Genomic DNA, 18,930 nt, shown 5'->3' on the forward strand with positions numbered 1-18,930 from the left:
TTTTCACGAGTCAATCTATTTTTGAATCCCCGTGCGCCGAGTACGAGGTTCTGCTCGAGAATGGAAACAAACGCGCACACACCATGGCACCCCAAAAAATAAAAAATAAACAGTAAAAGACATGTCCGGAGAGCAAGGGAGGCTCCGCGGGGAAAGATCCTGAGCCTCTTCTACGATGTTCTTGGTTTTTTTTTTTTGGCTCTTCCCTGCTCGTTTTCGCATGAGTCGCTCCGCCCCGTTTTGGTTGATTGAAACATTTCCGTCTCGTTCTCGGCAGTCCGGGAAGTGGTCGAAGCCAAGAAGCAATCATCCGAACTGAAAAAAACTTGGGCATGAAATAGCCAAGAGAATGAAAACAAATCAAAATAAAACAACACAAGGCAATAATTCAAGCTTTCAATATTTCAAAAGATGGACGGGACATGATTGAATATGAAATGAGCAAGGCGAGGGAGAGAAATTGCGAGCGGGATGGTGACAAATCCACCGATGACGTGACGTCTCTCGACGACCAGTGTTCAAACCTGGTAGTTCTGCCAAAATTTTCAGGGTCTTTTTTTTTCGTTCTCCATCTGCCCTTGTAAACTTTTTTTTTTCCAAAAAAAAAAAGGGTAGTTATACTGCCGGAATGCTCGAGTGGGCGAGCGGGCAGGGCGAAATTACACGGATCCACAGCAGCCCCAGCTCCCAAGGCCCGGAGAAAAAAAAGGGCTGAGAGCAACGCACGCTCGATTTTAATCTCGAAAAAGACTGTTGAGACTAATGTTACCCACACAGCTGGACAAGGATTGCCTCAGCTCAATGTGGTAATTGGGCAAAGCAGGGCGCGATTCACGGTGGCTGACAAGCGAGATTGCACGATCAAAGCAGAGAGAGACTGAAAAAGAAAAATTGGTGTGCTGGTCATGACAAGAAAAAAAGGTTTTGGTAGCATTGTTTGCTAGCGGCGGGCCTCTGGCGCGCTGGTATCAAGAAGAAGAAAAAAACTATAGACATAAAAATAACAAAGATGCTCAGATGGTGACTGGGACTAAAAATATCTGTAATGAGGCATCCGGAAAAAGGTCGGGACCCCAATGAATAGCAAAGAAAAGGTGGTATTGTAAATGCGCCGGTGCTGTGTATATCCAATGTTCCCAAAGCAATGCTGCTAAACTCCAAGAAGAGATGAAAAGAAACGAGACGTGGCGTCAAGGGTAGTAGAGATTGTGTGTGTGCATGTGTGTGTGTGCATGTGTTGAGCAACACACTAGTTCCCATCCGCAGGAGCAATGTTCTCCTGGTTGTCAAGCGCAACTGCTTTGCGCTTCCAGCCGCCCAGCTTTGTCAGATGCTCGACGCTGTCCATTGCCCTCATCCGAGGACGTGCGGGAATCGTGTTGTGCTTCCAGCTAAAATTGGGTAGCATCATACGTGCCTGCTCAATGGGGTCCTCCAGGCGCTCGGCTGGAGTGGCAATGTTGCTGGCGGCCGGGGTGAGCTGTGCGAGCGTTTGGATGGTGGACTCGGACCAGTGCGAGCGAGGCAGCTGCGGGCGCTTGGAAAGCTGCATGAAAAAGTAATCCTCGTCATCAGACTCATCGGCTTCGTGGTCGATGGGGGTGGCCATTGGCGGCATGTCGGTGTTGTGAGCCTGCTCCATGGTGCCGTCCTCATCCTCGTCGACCTCGGTGTCGCTGTCGTCATACTCGAAGACGCTGACGCCGTACCCCGACCACTGGCCGTCGCTGCCGGCATCGCGGCCGTCGAACAAGGTGCGCGGCGAGTCGTTCTCGCGACGCTTAGGGGAGGCAATGTAGGCACGCTCGTGCAGGCGGGGTGGTGGTTGGACGATGGGGTGCAGGCGAAGAGGATCGTAGCTGGCGTCGCTGTCGGAGCGGTGATGGCCGGGACCGCGCGCTGTGGAAGTAGAGGAGGCAGAGTCGATGGAGCAGCCGGAAGAAAGCGAGCAGCCGGAGAAGGAGACCTTGCGAATATGCAAGTCTCTGGGCTTGCGCGTCTTGCGCCGTGTGCTGAAGCCGTTGAGAACGTGCATCGTGTATGTGTGCGTGCGTCTGTGTTGTGTGTGTGTGTAGACTGAGTGAAGAGCCCGTCGAAGCAATGCCAAGGAGCTCTTATATATATATATGTTTAGATATATATATATAGCTCTTTGCCGGATGGCCCGAGTATGGACGGATCAGTCGGCGAGAGAGAAGGTCTTGTCGAACCTGGTCGTGAGAGTGATGATGACAGTGGAATGGTGTAAGCCGGACGACAATTGCAGTAGTCGTCGTAACGAGTCAAGACCAAACGGTAATGCCTCTGGTATACGGCGAAGAGGATATGAAGACTTTGCAGGATCGTATATATTTGTCGAGCAGGAAGAGATGTCGGCGGATGAGGCGGGCGGGCGATGAGGATTACATATATGTGATGGGGCTTCACTGCGTGCGTCTGTCTGTCTAGGCTAGTATGACGAGTGGAGATGGATGACGATGGCTCGTGGCAGAGACGGGAGGGGCAGAGCTGGGCTGGCGCAGCTGGGCAGGCAGCCAGGCTCCGGGCTAGGCTAGGCTAGATTACCTGGCCAAGGCAAACGAAGACAGCCTGGGGAGGGGTGGGAGGGGTGTAGCGACGCGGCGGTCAGCAGGGCAAGCGTCTCTTCCACACTCACTCGAGGGGGGTGGGGAGAGCGTACCAACGTGCCTAGCTGGCCCTGTGGTTGTCGTAACAGTGTGGAATCCGCAACAGCCGGAGGGTGTGTGGGGAGTACGTATACGTGGTGCGTGTGTGTGTGGCAGCTGGCGGAAAAAACGCCGCCACGCCGCAACTGGCGGACCGCCAGCGTGCAAACGAAGGGGCCGCCAGTTGGCAGCAAGAGATTTCTGCCCTTGGCTGTTACCAGGTACCAGATGCCAGGTGTTGGGTTGCCAGTTGCCAGTTGCCAGTTGCCAGGTGCCAGTCCTAGGTGCCTGCTCCCAACTGCCCGTCGCTGTTTGCGTAAAACGAAAAGGTGGAGACCGTTTTCAAGGGCGATGCAGTCAGTGGAGCCAACTGGGTGGGGTGTCCCAAGGCCTGCCAGCCTGTACCTGCTACTCAGTACCAAGACTTCGTTTCTCTTGGCTCTCGTAACGATTCCCCATTTCTCTGCAATAATATTCATTCAACTTTTCTTCTTTACCCTCTCTTTTCTTCTCTGCCTCATTCGATGAAACGGCCCAGTAATACGAAGCTCTCGTTATCGGCAACTTTTTTTTTCTCCTCCGTCTCCTCGGACATGAGAAAACGACAACCAAAAACATCTCGCACATTCAATGCCGGATTTGTCAACTGAACAGCTTATTAATTTCCGCCCAACTCTGTCCACTGTCCGCCCTCTCAGCCGTAGTCGCACTCAGCCCAGATTAGCCGCAGCCTTCTCCTCGGGTTTTGCTTTTCTCGGCCTCGGCCAAGTTCCACACTCTCTGACTCTTTGTCTCGTTCTCGTTCCTGACTTGTACCTGACGACGGGCCACCGCCCAAAGTCCGAGACATTTCTCGCTGGCGCATGCAGCAAATTAAAGTGGTTGCTTTCTTTTTTACTTTTTTACTTTTTTTTTTCTTTTGCTCTTCTCAACGACCAATTTAGCATCCGGCGACCAGAACGCGTTCTCCGACCCGAATTCACGCGGCCACCTCGATACATAGCGGTCATGCCATCATATTTGACAGGCTAGTTCTAGATTACTGGTCTCTCCCGTTACCGTCAACGACGCCTCTCACCAACTTCCCTTGCTCATTTACTCTAATTCCGCTTTCATGTCTTATGCATTCTTCAAACATTCACTCTCTTTCGCTCATGTTTCGCGGCCCGGCCGACACTCCATAAATTAGTAAAGCACTGGCCTCACTTACACAAGCAAGGGCGCCAACGCAACAGCTGAATGAGTTTCGCGGCATGGTCAAAGAGCCCGTCAATCGATCGCATATCCGTACTGAACTTTGTTTCAATCTAAATGAAATGTGCATAGCGTCAGCTGCTACCCCCCGCGATTGCTACGGTTCGATGAATACGCAAACGTCAAGATGGCGGCGAATCGAAGGGATGAAGTTCTATCCATGTATGACGCTGATCTGCACCCGGCCAACACCTTATTGGCACGCTGCGGCTCTGCTCTAACCTTTGCATCCCACTTACAGCATGATTCTTCGCAACCAATCACCGTGCCCATCCAAGGTTTCGGGCCATCTTGAAACTTGCCAATCCAACTCTCTCTTTCTTCTGTGCTGCGCCTCCCAACGAGGCCGGCCATTCGCCGCCCTTCCGAAGCAAAATCCCGGCTGCGGCGCGCATGCTCCCCCTCCGTCTGCGACGGACCTCAAGCCTGCCTGCCAACCTGCCTGCTCAGTGCTCACTCACCTCACCAGACTCACCACCACACCATCAAACCGTTAGCGCATCCCGCTAGCGTGAGCGACACGAACATCTAGTCGCTCAGCCAGTCATCGCTTGCGACGGACCAAGAGCGATGAGGCGAGATGTGCAGGCACTAGCCCCAGAAGGAGCATCCAAGTTGCGAAGACACAAAAAAGGGCTGAGAGCCACACACTTCGTATACTGACTGACTGAGCATTAACTTTCTCGTGTGAAACTTGCAGCCGCCAACCCCGGCAACCCGGCTATCATCGAAGAGCTGTGTTGCTTGGGGCTTGCGTGCAGAGCCTATTTCCTGCCGTGCATGGCACGATTATCGTCATGGGTATCCACGCAAGCCTCGCCTCACTTGCTTCCTTCTCCCCTCTTTTTGCATCCAAAAAAAGCAGCGGAATTGGCTCAGTCGGCCGATGTGAATCCGCCTATTGGACAAGTCGCAATCTTAGCTCCAGCTCTACCAGGATGACGGCGATAAGTCGACGCCGACGAGGACGGCAAGAAAAGTCACCATGTATGACGCTTGCTGCCTTCAAACAAATCGTACTGAGCCTCGCAACTTGCGAGACCTGCGTGCACGGCTATTACAAACTTTTGGTCATCATTTGCTGCGATCTTCATGTCCATCACAAACACAATCTCGGCTTCAACGCCAAGCTTCGTGATTTGGATTTTTTTCTTTCTTTTTCCTTTTGCCCAGCTTACAAACTCATTCCCCAGGTTCATCTGCTGGCGGGCTTGCACACTGGCAACCTCACGCAAGGGAGAGTGTGCTGCTCAAAATGGTGTCGTCACAAACAAGTCTTGTTCATCACCCACCAGTGACCACTACTTAATAATCTCCCCGGTGGAGAGTTCACCTCTTGTTCCCTCGGCACCCCGCTGTACCTCTTGGCGGAGGCTGTCAGTTTACCAAGTTGGGTGTGAGGACGAACCGGTGGGCTGCCCCGACCTTGTTCTCGCACATTTAACTTACTGAGTACCACCTAAGCAAAAGTACGGAGTAGTAGGTAGGGTACTGATACTGAGTACTCAGTCATCGGTCAAAGGAACTCCAGTGGGTTTGTTCCCATCGTTACCGCACTATTACTCCGCAACGGGCTAGATGGGGAGCCCCAGCATCAAGAAACGAGTACGCCAGGTAAGTTACCGTTACATCACCGCTTTTGTGAAGGCGATCTGTCGTTTTGTCTCTACTGGTAGTAGTTGTCACCCCAGTTCATCAACTTGTCGCCAAACCCTCCCGGCCCTCGTCTAGCAAATCGAGTCATGGGTTATTGCTGAGTAGTAACCAAGTGCGGAAATTGGTCCAGCTGGTCGTCTATTTTGCCCTTGCCAGGCACCATCTCACCAGGCACCATCTCACCAGGCACCACCACCTGGGCTTGCCCGCTTTGAGCCTGGTCTTGTCCAGCGTTGCGCTTCCGTTCCTGGCCCTGACATGACGACTGTCCAGCTGACCTGACATAGTTTCTCCGCACAACAGGGATCTCCCAAATGCGGCGGCGGAGAGCAAGCTTGCAGCGCTAGCAAAAAGCCCAGGCCATTATTGGCTTGGTAGCATCAATGAAGTCCACTTGCCCACGTCTGCTGCTACTGTGGCCTGGCTGGTTCGAGGTTTCTGAGATAGCCTCATCACAAACCATTGATGTTTTTTTTTACCGCGTGACATGTCTGTCTGGCAATACTCTTGTCAAGTTGCAACTTCGTGACGCGCCTTTTTTTTCTTTTTCTTGTCTTTGCTCAGATGTTTCCTGAAAAGTCCCCTTGTCACCTCAACTCAACGTGATATTAGTGGAAAGTTTGATGAGTGCACCATCTTGCATGGTAAATAAACGAGGCAAGGAGATCGGGTGACCGCAAAATCAACCCTCCACGCATGATGCCCGACACACCGAAATTCGTCGCTCGCTCTCATTATGCCATTGTATCTCTGTCGTTCTGCTTGCTCTTTCGCCTCCGCACACCTGCAGCCCCCGTCCGCCGCTGTGATTGAAGCGGTGAGTTGGCCAATTTGGCCTGATTTCTTTCAGCCCAATGATCAATTAATCAATCACATTGGTATAGAGCCCCTCTCCCCCGGAAAGACATTGCGCCATGCTTTTTTTTTTCTTTTTCTCCTTCTCCTGCGTGTGTGTTGGCCCGTTTCTGCTCTTCAACGGACGGCATGGGCCTTCCCACACTCGTCACCGCCAAATCTACTCAGCATGCGACGCCCACAACATTTCTTTGCTTCTTGTTTTTTGGCCCGCACGATTTTGCTTTTTTCTCTTCTAGTCCCGAGATACGCCGCTATTTGTTCCTAGCGTCTTCTAGAGCTTTCAAATACCCCCGCCATGTATTTGCTTCTTCAACCATGATGTGCCTTTTACCGCTCCATGCGGGTGGGCGGTGATGTCCTACTCGTCCCCATCGAACCCTTACTCCAGAGATCTACGGAGATGATTTCTCTGAAACTCTACCTAAGTAAGTACTTGGTGTTCTATTCCGCTCTTGTCAGGTGGACACTTTGATATGTACAATTCACACCATCAACCTAGTCAGGCTCTTAGCACTCGCACAGGAGCTCATCTCGCAAGACCGGGAGAGAGCGGTAAGAGATGGGCAACTAAGCTGCCTTGACCCGTCGACCTGCGTTGCTGATACTGCAGGGCGCTCTTCCTTTGCGAAACGTTTCAACGTATTGCTTCCCCGCATCAGATGTACTGGTAGTGTGGCGGTCAGACAACGGGCAGACAATTAAAATGTATGCATGTACTGGTATGCATGTAATAAACGCTCTGCTGTGCAGCTTATCTGTCTCCCTGCATTCGCCCAGGGTCAGCTGGACAAGATAATCAATCTGGGACTGGAAGTGGTTATGCACTTGTCATGACACTCATGCAGTTGGTCATTTTATTGCTCCAGTCCATTACGTTGACCGCGCGCTCCTTTGCTGGCTGGCTGCCTCAAAGTGAACAACGTTGGGCCGCTCTCACAGTCGTCGGCCACCTCGTCTCAGTTTACCAGTTTACAGTTTACACCCGTAAGTATCTTGCGCCACAAATCGTTTCCGTGCGTTGATGGCTCAACTTTACGGTTTGTCCTTGCGTCGTTTCCTAACCAGCATCGACGCAGCTCCAACTCAATCGCTTTCCCGGGCGCCATGAATCCACCGTGGGTTGGTTTGAGCGCGGAATCTCCCTCATTTAATTTCCGTGAATGCACGGTCACTGGCCAACTCATTTCTCACAAAAAAAAGTTGCAATCGAGACATTCTGCACATACTGAAAAGTGAGAGAGGGTCGTCGCAGTACGGAGTACACGTACACCCGTTGGAATTGTCAAAAACATTTGAGCCTTTTCCGGTTCTATTCGGGTTCAAACTCTACTGGTAGTTTGAAAGCCACGCCATTCAGCTCGGCGTCGGTTAAGTAGATCTCACAGCATTTTTGTCCCCCTCCTCGAACCCCTCCTTGAACCCCTCCTCAAACCCCCTCCTCCACCAGTCCTACTCAGTACTTTCGCATTCCGCGGCAGGTAACCCTGCCCCAGACTTTTTCTCTCTTTTTTCTCGCTTTCGCGCTATACCAAGTTTTGATGTAACGCCGGGCGCATTTTCAGGACGGACATGTCCATCAGTGGGTGCCTTGCAGAGGCGCCCTCCACCTCTTCGCCAATCGGCCGTTGTTGGGCCTCTGCGTGCACGCACGGCCTCTGGCGGTGAATTCCCAAATTGCCCAAGAACAGAGAAATGGCCTTGGTCTCCACACAAACAGTCCCAGGAATGCCCAGTTATTTGACCGCTGATAAATGGGTTCTTGGCCGTTACCTATGACTGGGGAGGAAGGGGGGGTGCATTCAAGATGATGCATATGTTCAATGGCAGCCTCTCTGGAGCGCGCGGCCAAGAAGGAAAAAGTTGTTGGGTATGGCAAGAAAAGAAACATCCACTGCTTTTCTGCGCCTTTGATGTCGCCCAATATATTCCCTCCCCTTTCAGGTAAGTACTCACCTAGCAACACAACCAAATTTGGCATTCATCCAACAGCCCACTGCCAACTCGACTGCAAGTGGCTGTTGTCCGTTGGCCCATTCATACAGAGCTCTATCTCAATGGTTGGGATACCTGCATACGTCATTACGGCCAACTGCAGCACTCGACCTCGCGCTGCTCGCAACGTTGATGATGTTTTTGTGGCCGCTACCCACTCGCAGACGTCGACACATCGAGGCCACCGCTTACACTTTGCGTATAGATTTGCACTCATTGCGTATCTACTAAAGTAAGTAGGCCATCAATTCGCCGGTCGAGGGAAGCTGAGGCAGGCGGGGTAGCTCTGAACTCTAATTTGGCCGGTCTGCCACCCTCCGCTGTATTGCCAAGCTTTCTCGCTCTCTCGGACGGTGACCAACCACATTGCTCCTCCGTGTTGCTCAAGGCAAAAAGCGCGAGCCACTACCATCGAAGAAACGGAGGGTATCGATGAATTTCTTCTTCCACGGGATGCCAGGGTCGTCATACAAGTCTAGGGAGCCAAGCTTGTCCTGTGACCAAATCATGGTCACAGAGTACAGAGTGAAGGCCCCGGGCATTGCGCCCAAAGAAACCTTTGACTTGTAAATCTCAGGTTGCAACAGTGTATATACGTCTTCCTCTCTCGTTTCTCGAACATGTTTGGGGAAAAAAAGCAAAACATAATGCGGGGGAATTTGCGATCTGACGGCCAAGCCCTCTATGCTTTCCGTGAAACTCTGCCTCGGCAATCCCGACTACACGGAACCGGCTTTGTGGCAACCATTGCATAACGTCAGAGTAATAAATAGTAGCTATTTCGTATTACTCAAAACACCCATATTCGCCTCGCATGACTGTGCCGCACGGCCGTTGCGGCAGTAATCGTAGCCGGATTTGCCGCTCAGCCACCACCACACATCCAAGTTCGTCAGCGTTTCAGGTTTTTCACTTATTTTCCTTTTTTTTCTTCCACCTACCCGGGCAACGACGAGAATCAAAAGGCCGTCAGCATAGAAAAAGGATGGATAATTCTCACAACTCTCGCAAACAAACTCGTAATTCTCTCCATGGCGTGATCAGAGCGCATGTTTACCTACCCAGTAGTGAGTGAGTAGCCCGGTCACGAAACTCGTCAGTAGGCCAACACGCCGTCATCACCATCCCTTGGGTGGCAGCACGACACGTCATGCGCTATATACAATGAAAACACGCATGGCAGACGAATATATGCAGAAAAGTAAGTACAGCCTTGCTTCGCGTAGTTGGCAAGCCATGTGTGCTGCGCCGCACACTTGCACGCAAGCACGCCAGGTAACCAACATTGCCAAGCGGTACGGTGATGTAATTCGAAACGTGGTCGACTACATCTTGATTTGCGTGTACAGGGGCAGCCGCACTCGCTTGCACTTTCATGCAAAACCAACCATGTGTGCCTGCATTATGCAGCTCTAATTTTCTCCGACTTACACTATAGCCAAGTATCATGATTGTGTACCACTATGCTGTTCCATTGTACCAAAGGGAAACTCTGACATCAGCTGCTCGTCTGTATACAATTGTATTTGGTCATGACATGCTAGCACATTTCGACTTCATGACACTCTCGGCAAGCAATCTACTGCATTTTCCAGATCCTAATGGCTGTCCGTGTTGACCAGGAGACCAAGTCTGAGGCCGCATGGGAGCATCTTTCTGGATACGTACCTATGCGTTCTTGAATGCAGCTACTCGGAAGGTCTCGCTCCATGCCTGATGGTGACGACCGTGTACAAGTATTTAGAGCATCTTAATGTAGAATGATCCAAGATAGCCAGTATCATTTAGTTAAGATGCAGGGGCCAGCGCCCTCCCCTACCTCTGATGGCTCAGTAGCTGTGGCGCGAGCATCATCGACTTATTAATCCTATAGGGTAGGGCACACTTCCTAGCCCAACAGCTATAATGGAAGCCTAGGTCAGTCAAAACAAAACAGACTGTCGTTTTTGGTCTCTGGAGTACTTTTACAAGGGCATCTGGTGTGTCAAATTGGGTTGCGAGATACACCCTGATACCGGTGCCGAGGAATCTTGGTGAAAATTCGCATGTACCGACGTCGTATTCCGTTCGCTCGTTTGGATGAAGTCGGGAACCCTTCAGTAGACACCACGCCCAACCTCTATTCTCAGGAGATTCTCAGGAGACCAGTTAATTGTTCTTCTGCTGAAAAGGAAAAAAAAAAAATCGCTCCTACCTGTCTTTCAGTGTCTTTATTGTCTTTCCAAATATACATCTTCAAATTATCTCTTGGGAAGCTCTCAGATACCTTGTTTCATTTCTGTGTGTCAGAACTTTCTTTGCTGAGAAGAATGATCTCGTCATGAGCATTGTTTGATTTCCTCGATCCCCTCTAAAAGCAGGTGTTCTGAAGCTGGACCGAGCAACGACAAGAGCTCCGAAAGGTACTTCAGATCGCGAAATTCTGTCGTATGCGCATCGACAGGATCGAACAGTCAGCCTTCGACACCTTGATCCCAGAGCTACACAGTTCGGAAGATTGACAGTTATGAATCAAAGAATACCTGGCCGGCATAACATATTATTACGTGCATGCTCCAAATATCGGCACTACACCAGCTACCCAGGGACAAGGATAACGGAGCACGCTACATCTCTTGTTGGATGGTGACGCTAATATTGACCTTGTCCGAATACAAAAAGACCGAGCCAGGCGATCTGGATGAGATAGGTTGTTTGAAGAGTGCTGATTCTGTTGAGCAGCGGATTTCGAAATCTATCTAGCACATCTCTTTAAGAATGCTAGGATACTCGAGTCTATTTTGTGATATCGTCAAGCTTCGAATCTATCCTTCGGTCAGCCTAATTGAGCAACTCCTGGTGAGAAATTTTCGCAACCATTTCAAAGGACCTGACACGCTGCGTACTGGTGATGGAAACCCCAAAGTGTGATGTAGATGATGAGCCCGAGAACGTTGGTAGGTATTACGTCGTCGGCAAAGTTGCTGCAGTAGGGCCACAACAGCTTACACAAAGGCTTAGGGATGAGGCGTGAAAAGTGTCTTGGTATTTTTTTTTACTAAGAAAGAAATCTCAAAGATGGCGCAGACAACGTAGCCATTGCGCGCACTGTAATACTTCAATGTCCGCGTCAAAATGGCGAGTCCGTTTTCACTAACATTGCAAAGCTGAATCAAAGCCGTCACGGCGAGATTGATGGTTGCTCACAAATCTCTTGCTCAACCAAAGAAGTCTACACAACTTCCTGTATCACGCCCGAGACGCCAAGGGTCACTGAACTGATGCAGATGCAGATCTCGAGCTAACCATAGGCTGGGTTCGACCCATTACCAACTCCTGTTGCTGAATATTACCGTGATGGCAATTTCCAGCCTATCCATGCGCGAGTAGATCAACCGAGTGTCATTTTATATCGTCTTCTTTTCGACAAGAAGGTCGAGATCCAGTTGTGTGGCAGGGGCTCGCGGCGGCGGCCCTGGCCGATGGATAGAAAACCTTGAGTTTCTAGAGCTTGCCTGGCGGTATGGTTGAAATGGGAGACCAGTACCGAGACAGGCGTGCCGGAAGGGCGATTCGTATATTCACAATCGGCAAAGTTCTTCGTACATGCATTTCAGTAGAATTGGTTATGGCTGGTGAGTTGTGCTGCCTCACTATGTACCCAGCAAATGTTGATAGACAATTAACGTTAGAACCCTGACAATCTATATCAAGCAAAGATAGCTCTATGCCCAGAGTCCCAGTAATAATATGCCACATTTTTCTTCCACTGTAGCATTATAATCAGAGCCCTCACATGTACTACGATGTGAGGCAGGGGTAGGTGACTGAAGCTAGCTGAGGCACTGCTTAATTAATGGACTTGCCAAAGCCGTCACAGAAATTGAAGCGTATGACAAGAAAAAAAGTAGGGTATAGAATTGAGTCAAGACATCTATATATATACCTGGGCATTTGAATGAGGTACCATGGGGGTGAGAGCAAAAGCGAGCGCTTTCGCCAAAAGCCACAACCTCTATCACCATAGGGAAATAATCTATAGAAAGACAGAAAAAATACTATAGTATAGTAGAGCCATTAAGGTATCTATCTTTAATTTTAGAAATCGGATTATTATACCAAGTATAATATGTTGTGTTTAGTTGTGTGTAAGCGTGGCTGGAGCGCTCGAGTTTTCTCATGGTACATACGAGTATACGAATAGTCAGGGAAAGGATATCCGGGATGCAGGCTGCCAGGTCACGGGCATTGTCTCACTCAAAACTATAATGTGGATCAAATCTATGACAATACGTTGCACAGCTTGCCCGGTCAAGTGTGCCTTGTGAGTCCTTTAGACTGCATCCTTATTTTATTTGTTCGGCTATATGGAGTACCAACGAGATGGCGATTGCGAAAAGCAAGGGTTGTGCGATGCCGTTCATGTAACCTGCAGCATGATACAACCGTGATCAGACCCGGCAGTCGACAGCCATTTTGAATGCTAAAGGAGCGCTCGCTCGACACTACATTGAGCATATGCAGATGGTATAGCCATGTCAGTGTGAGGAAGGGTGAAGCGAGGCCCGACTGTGAGTCGCTTCTGCTCTGTCGCAACTCGCAGACAGAAACACTTTGTCTGTGAGCTGGTTCGCGCTCAAAACTTGATTGCTGCGCCAAAAATTCTAAAACTTTGGCTAGAGAGTTTATCGCTCAAACTATTTTTAAATGAACTACTACGACCCGATCGCGTCAGGTTTTTGCCGGCTAATAAGCTCTGCTCGGCACGGCGCAGAGTCGCATCGCAGTAGCCGATCCCAACTTTACTCTTTTTCCTCATCATCAGTTTCCAAGCAAGTCCTATTCCTTATTGTGACCGTCTTTCCCGTTATTTTTAGTGCCGGGCATGTATGGGCCTGAACCGAGGCTCACGGTCCGTTGTTCACTGATCACTCACGAATCGAGCACCCGCAAGGCCCTGTCGCACAACAGGAAAGTCGACTGGAAAGCAGTGGTGAGAGAGAGTCCGAGCCCTACGTTGCATTGTTTTCTTTTTTGTCTCATATTGGGCATTCTTTTCATGGCTGTTGCCCAAGCTCCACTTGGACTTTACGCATCACAAAAACCCTTTGTCCCAATCGACAGATGCAGCTTGACAATCCAGACCAATGGAAGTTGTTGCGACAGATAACAGTGCTGCTTTTGCTAGTGGCGTGAAACCTCTTTTTTTTTTTTTTGTTCCATTTGCAGCTATTGCCTGTGTCATTTCCGAGTACTGTACCGGGAAGCCCGGCCGAGTACTCCGTAAAGTTGATCTGAAGAAAGCTGAAGAGCTGTCATGTCTGTTCCTGTCCGTGCGCAATTCCAGTCATCCATCCGTTCGCGGTGTGGCGTGTTGGGACTCGACCAGACTACAGGGACCGGGGCGGTTTTGACGGTTCCTGACTGGCTGTCCAGAATCCCCCCCTGGCTGCTTGGCATTTGCGATTCATGATGATGGTCTGCGGTCTGCGGCCTGCGGGCTCCCATCCCTTCTTTCTGGGGCTCTGACCGAAAGATACACGGACGCGTCGCGAGGGGCGCAAGGTGAGCGGCGAAAGAAAGTGCCATGAACTGTAACCGAGACTTTAAATCAGGCCAGTCGGTAACCATATTTCACTGTCACGATGTCGCCACCGTGGAGTGATGGCTACTCAGTACACCGTGGTGAGGCTTATAGACTGGCGTTCTTCTTCATCACGCGGCCCGTGCGAATCAAGTCCAGAACATCTCTGCCCGCCTCGCTGCTCACTACTCACTACTACTCAGTAATACGCGGAGCAATTTCGAGCAATGCGCTCTGACCCTTCCCCCCCCCCCTTCGCTTGAACCAGTTGGTGATGGCTTTTTCCGATCCACCAAAGTTGCTTGTTTCAAAACGCCACACGAATGCTAGTGTCCGCGCCGCCCGTACCTGCACAACCCCCGGTGCAGCAGGATTTGCAAACCTTCTCACTTGTACTTTACCCAGTACTACTTAGAATGCGGCGATGGACTAGCAGCTACTAGTTGCCAGTACTGCCGCCACGGCACTGGCAGTACGCTGCGTCTGTGCGCAGTGTCATGTTAGAGAGCTTCCCCCAAAGTCCACAGCCTGACAGATCCCCCACACAATGGCAGTTGATTAAAGGGGACGGTACTGGTACATGCGCAGGAACATTAATATATCGGAGACTCCTATCTATCTCATCTCATCGTATCGTCCTTGCTTATTCTCGGATCTCGTCCTAACATAGACCTACTGGTAGAGACGAAAGGTTCACCCAAAAACATCCCTCTTACTGTTGGGTCCTCTTATACGCAACTTGGGCAAGATGAAGATTCTCTTCTTTTGCACTGCTTTCAATTCCTTGTCACAACGTGCGTACCTCGCACTCTCAGAGCAGCACTATGTGACGATAGAATACGCCTTGTCCGAGGAACTCATGGTTGAAGCCGCCGAGCTCGTCAAGCCTGACCTCGTCATTTGCCCGTTCCTTACAACACTGGTGCCCGCTCAGGTGTACACGAAATACCTTACCCTCATCGTCCACCCAGGCCCTCCGGGTGATGTTGGCCCCAGCGCTTTGGACTGGCTTCTCATGGGAGACGACGGGACAGAACCGGACAGCAAGAAGCTCCTTCAGCGCACATCACTGAGCGAACACGGACGCCCTTACTGGGGCGTCACCGTGCTGCAAGCCACAGCCGACTTTGACCAGGGCCCTGTCTGGGCCTTTGAGCAGTTCGCCGTTGACATTGACCAGCCCAACATCACAAAATCGAGCCTCTACCGAGGACCAGTCACCCGCGCCGCCGTCACCGCCGTGCTCAAGGCGGTGGACCGCATCACCATCGCCGCCGATGTCAAGAATGTCGGATCCCACAGATCAGCTTCGCGATCCAACAGCCCCGGCAAGGGCATCAACGAGCGTTCCAACAAGGGTGCCGCCGTCCTCCCGAGCCTAGCCGCCAACGCCGTGTTCGCCCAGCTCTCCGTCACGTCGGGACAGCCGTTCCAGGGAGGCAAGACGCTTCACCGACCGCTCCTGCGCGCCGCGGACCGCAGTTTCGACCCGAGAACCCACAACGCCGTCGAAATCTCCCGCCGGATACGCTGCGCCGACTCGCAGCCCGGGTGCCTCAGCAGCCTCTTCGGGCCCAAGCTGTACCTGTACGGCGGTATCGTGGACGGCGGCAAGCAGGCCGCCGGGTCGGCCCCCGGCACCATCATTGCCAGCCGCGACGATGCCGTCTGCATAGCCACGTGCGACGGCAAGGGGGTCTGGATCACCCACGTCCGTCGCGTCAAGGCCAAGACGGACGCGGCGCTGTGGCCCAAGGTCCCGGCCGTGCAAGGTCTCACCGAGCTCTCGGAGCACAGCATGGGGTACCGCAACCTGCAGCGGGTGGCGTCGATGCGCGGGCGGCAGCTTACATCCGAAGAGGAGTGGTCCAGAGCGACATGCAGTACGCTGCAGGACGTCTGGGTGGACTTTGAGCCGGCCACCGACAACGGCAGCAGCGTTGCCTACGTTTTCTTTGACTTTTACAACGGGGCCATGAGCACGAAACAATGTCGAAGACTGCTCAGAGCGCTGCAATACGTCCTCTCCGTGGCGGATCAGAAGTCAGTCTGTGCTCTTGTATTGATGGGAGGCTCGTACTTTAGCAATGGCATTCACCTCAACGTCATCGAGTCGGCGGCCGACCCGGCACTCGAGTCCTGGTTCAACATCAACGCCATCGACGACCTCGTCTACAGCATCTTGCACGACTTTCCCGGCCGCGGCATAAAGACCATCGCTGCCGTCAGGGGAAACGCCGCTGCTGGCGGCGTCGCACTGGCCACTTCGTGCGACTTCGTCCTGGCCGGCGAGGACGTCGTCCTCAACCCGGCGTACCGAGCCATGGGCCTCTACGGCTCCGAGTTCCACAGCCTCACATACAACGCGCGATGCCGCGGCGAGAACGGCAAGCGGATCCTGCGCGAGATGATGCCCCTCAGCGCCAGCGCCGCCGGCCACCTGGGCCTCGTCGACCACGTGCTGCCGGGCTGGGGTGCCAAGCTGGACTCGGCCGTCAAGGCGCAGGTCAAGGCCCTCACGTCGGCGCCGCTCGTCGGCGTGGCCGTGTCGTCGTCGTCGTCGCACGGCTCGCACCAGGACCCCCCCTCCTCCTCCTCGAGCGGCGCGGTGGCCGAGTGGAAGCGCGGCCTGGACCTGTCCGGCGAGGCGCTGGCCCGCATCCGCGCCGAGGAGCTCGCGGAGATGGCCAAGGACTTTTGGAGCCCGCGCGCGCAGCGCTACCACCCTCGCCGCTCCGACTTTGTGCGCAAGGCCAAGGCGGCCGCCACCCCGAGGCGGTTTGCCCTGCACCGCAAATCGGACGGCCTCGTCGACGAGGAGGACGACGACCGCTTCGACTCGGTAGAGTGGTTCGCGATGAAGAACAACAACAGCCTCCACCAGCAGCAGGCGGGAACAGGCCCCGAGGACTTGGCTGCTCCGAAGCAGCCCGAGAAGGCGTATGCACGCAGCAGGAACGCAGATTCGTCCAGCTACGATATCATGGATGAGAAGAGCTGGGGAGGCACAGAAGCTGTGCCCAAGGCAAAGACGCGAGGAACTATATTTTGCTGCTACTATGACGCCGACTAGAAGAAGCAGGCTGGGAGTTGCAAGCATCGTTTTTTTGTTTTCAAAGTAACCATGATAATTATTACATGCGCTGGCGTCAGGTTATTAGGACATTAGTCTACTGTATTTCCGAGCATGTATGTCTTTTATTTCCACTCGTTGCTTTAGTACATAATAGCACTCGCCCAGTGGGCCAGATTCCTGGAGAATCTACTAATTCTTTTGCCATGTGCCATCCTGCAGGGACTTGATAATGTTTTCTCCAGTGTTCTTCAGGTTGGACAACGTCGTTCCGTTGCGCGGCTCCTGGGTCGGGCCTGGGTCGTTCCATGTCGACACATTTCTGGTGAACTTGTGGCCAATCTCCAGGATGGTGCCGCCGGGGTGGTCCTCTGATTCGAGCAGCAGCAGCAATGCGTCGGCCACCTCCTCGACGTCGATGAGCACGTCCAGGTCGTCGTTAAAGACGTCATCCTTGTTGGGGTGCTCGTTCAGCATGGGCGTGCTCACGGGACCCGGCGCAATGGCGCTCACGCGGATGCCCGTTGCGTCCTCGAGGGGCGCCATGGAGCGCGTGAAGCCGACCACGCCGTGCTTGGCCGCCACGTAGAGGGGGCAGGGAAAGACGGGCATGTAGCCGGCAATGGAGGCGACGTTGACGACGCGCTTGGGCGTCTCGGGCGTCTGCCGGGCCGCGTTGTCCGGTCGCAGCCAGTGCTGGAGGGCCAGCTGCGTCGTGCGGATCGGATGCGTCAAGTTGACGTCGAGCGCCGTGTAGTGGTTGGCGTCGACAAAGTCCCGGCTCGAGTCGGAGCCGGGCGGATGCCAGAAGTTGGACGTGACCGGTTCAAAAACGCCGGCGCCGGCGCACACAATGTCAAAGTTGCCAAACTCGGAGACGGCCGTGTCGAGCATGGTTCGCAAGTCTTCCCACGCGGTGACATCCGTCTTGACGAAGACAGCGCGCGGGGCGTCGCCGGAGGAGCCGCTGTGCTTGCTGATCAGAGCTTCGGCTTCTGGACGCAGCTTGACGTCGGCGATGACGACATTGCAGCCTTTGCTGAGGAGGAGTCGTGCGAAAGCAAAGTTGATGCCTGTAGGGACCATGTTAGCCGGTGCCTGGTGGGAAGCATTCCAGATCTTGTACGTGCCTGAACCGGCGCCGGTGATGACGGCAGTCTTGCCTTGAACGGAAAAGGGAGCCATTCTATGCTGGATGCCGGTTCGAGTCGTCCCGGATCAGGTTATAGTAGGATGTAAGAGTTTTGATAGCGCGGCTTGCCTAGAGTTATATGTAAAAGGCACGCTTGCAAGCAATTGGGGTAAGGCGGCACGGCACTGTTGAAACATCAGCTGCGATATATATGTGTTCAGCCGCGATTGATACGTAAACGGCGCCACCGAATGGTCGCCCGATCCACCACAAGGCTGCAAGCCGTCCTTGAATTTGATGATGCTAACCCCTCCACGAAAGTCTATCTCCTAGCGCCAGCGTCACATCCCACGGGCACGGACTGTCTTGCTACTCCGGAAGAGAGCGTCATTGCAACAGCCGATGCCGTTCGGATGTGGAACATAATTTATTTACCTACATATCAAAAATTCACATTCCACCTCGCATTATGCCGGGATCCGATCTAATTCAAAGTGGTACTAAGTAATAGTACAGGTAGTATACATCGAGGATGCATAACCGCAGTTCCCGCATATGCAAACGCAGATGCAAATGTAAAAAAAGGTCATCCGGGCCATACATGTTGGTACTTCACAGAACCTTGGCACCGCCTGTGGTGCCGTTGGTGGTCCATTGCCTCTCGTGGAATTTGGGAATTGTACTGTCGTGTTTCGATTCGCTCGGCTCTGCCGGGAAAGTATGCCGGCTATGACCG

At 52.6% G+C, this 18,930-nt stretch overlaps 3 protein-coding genes across 3 annotated transcripts; 1 reads left to right on the top strand and 2 right to left on the bottom strand.

The window, feature by feature from the left end:
- Positions 1–1,249: 1,249 nt before the first annotated feature.
- Positions 1,250–2,035, bottom strand: V2A60_006350 (uncharacterized protein; the record flags this gene model as incomplete). Its single annotated transcript, XM_083257644.1, has 1 exon — positions 1,250–2,035. The coding sequence occupies one exon, from the start codon at positions 2,033–2,035 to the stop codon at positions 1,250–1,252; it is 786 nt and encodes a 261-aa protein (XP_083113770.1).
- A 12,702-nt stretch (positions 2,036–14,737) lies between these two features.
- Positions 14,738–17,062, top strand: V2A60_006351 (uncharacterized protein; the record flags this gene model as incomplete). Its single annotated transcript, XM_083257645.1, has 1 exon — positions 14,738–17,062. One exon carries the CDS (start codon positions 14,738–14,740, stop codon positions 17,060–17,062), a length of 2,325 nt encoding a protein of 774 aa, XP_083113771.1.
- A 192-nt stretch (positions 17,063–17,254) lies between these two features.
- V2A60_006352 (uncharacterized protein) lies at positions 17,255–18,247 on the bottom strand (the record flags this gene model as incomplete). The annotated part of the gene is made up of 1 exon (XM_083257646.1): positions 17,255–18,247. The coding sequence occupies one exon, from the start codon at positions 18,245–18,247 to the stop codon at positions 17,255–17,257; it is 993 nt and encodes a 330-aa protein (XP_083113772.1).
- Between the last annotated feature and the right edge of the window lie 683 nt (positions 18,248–18,930).

This window comes from Cordyceps javanica, chromosome 4 (assembly GCF_051103115.1).
Source record: "Cordyceps javanica chromosome 4, complete sequence".
Lineage (NCBI taxonomy): Eukaryota > Fungi > Ascomycota > Sordariomycetes > Hypocreales > Cordycipitaceae > Cordyceps > Cordyceps javanica.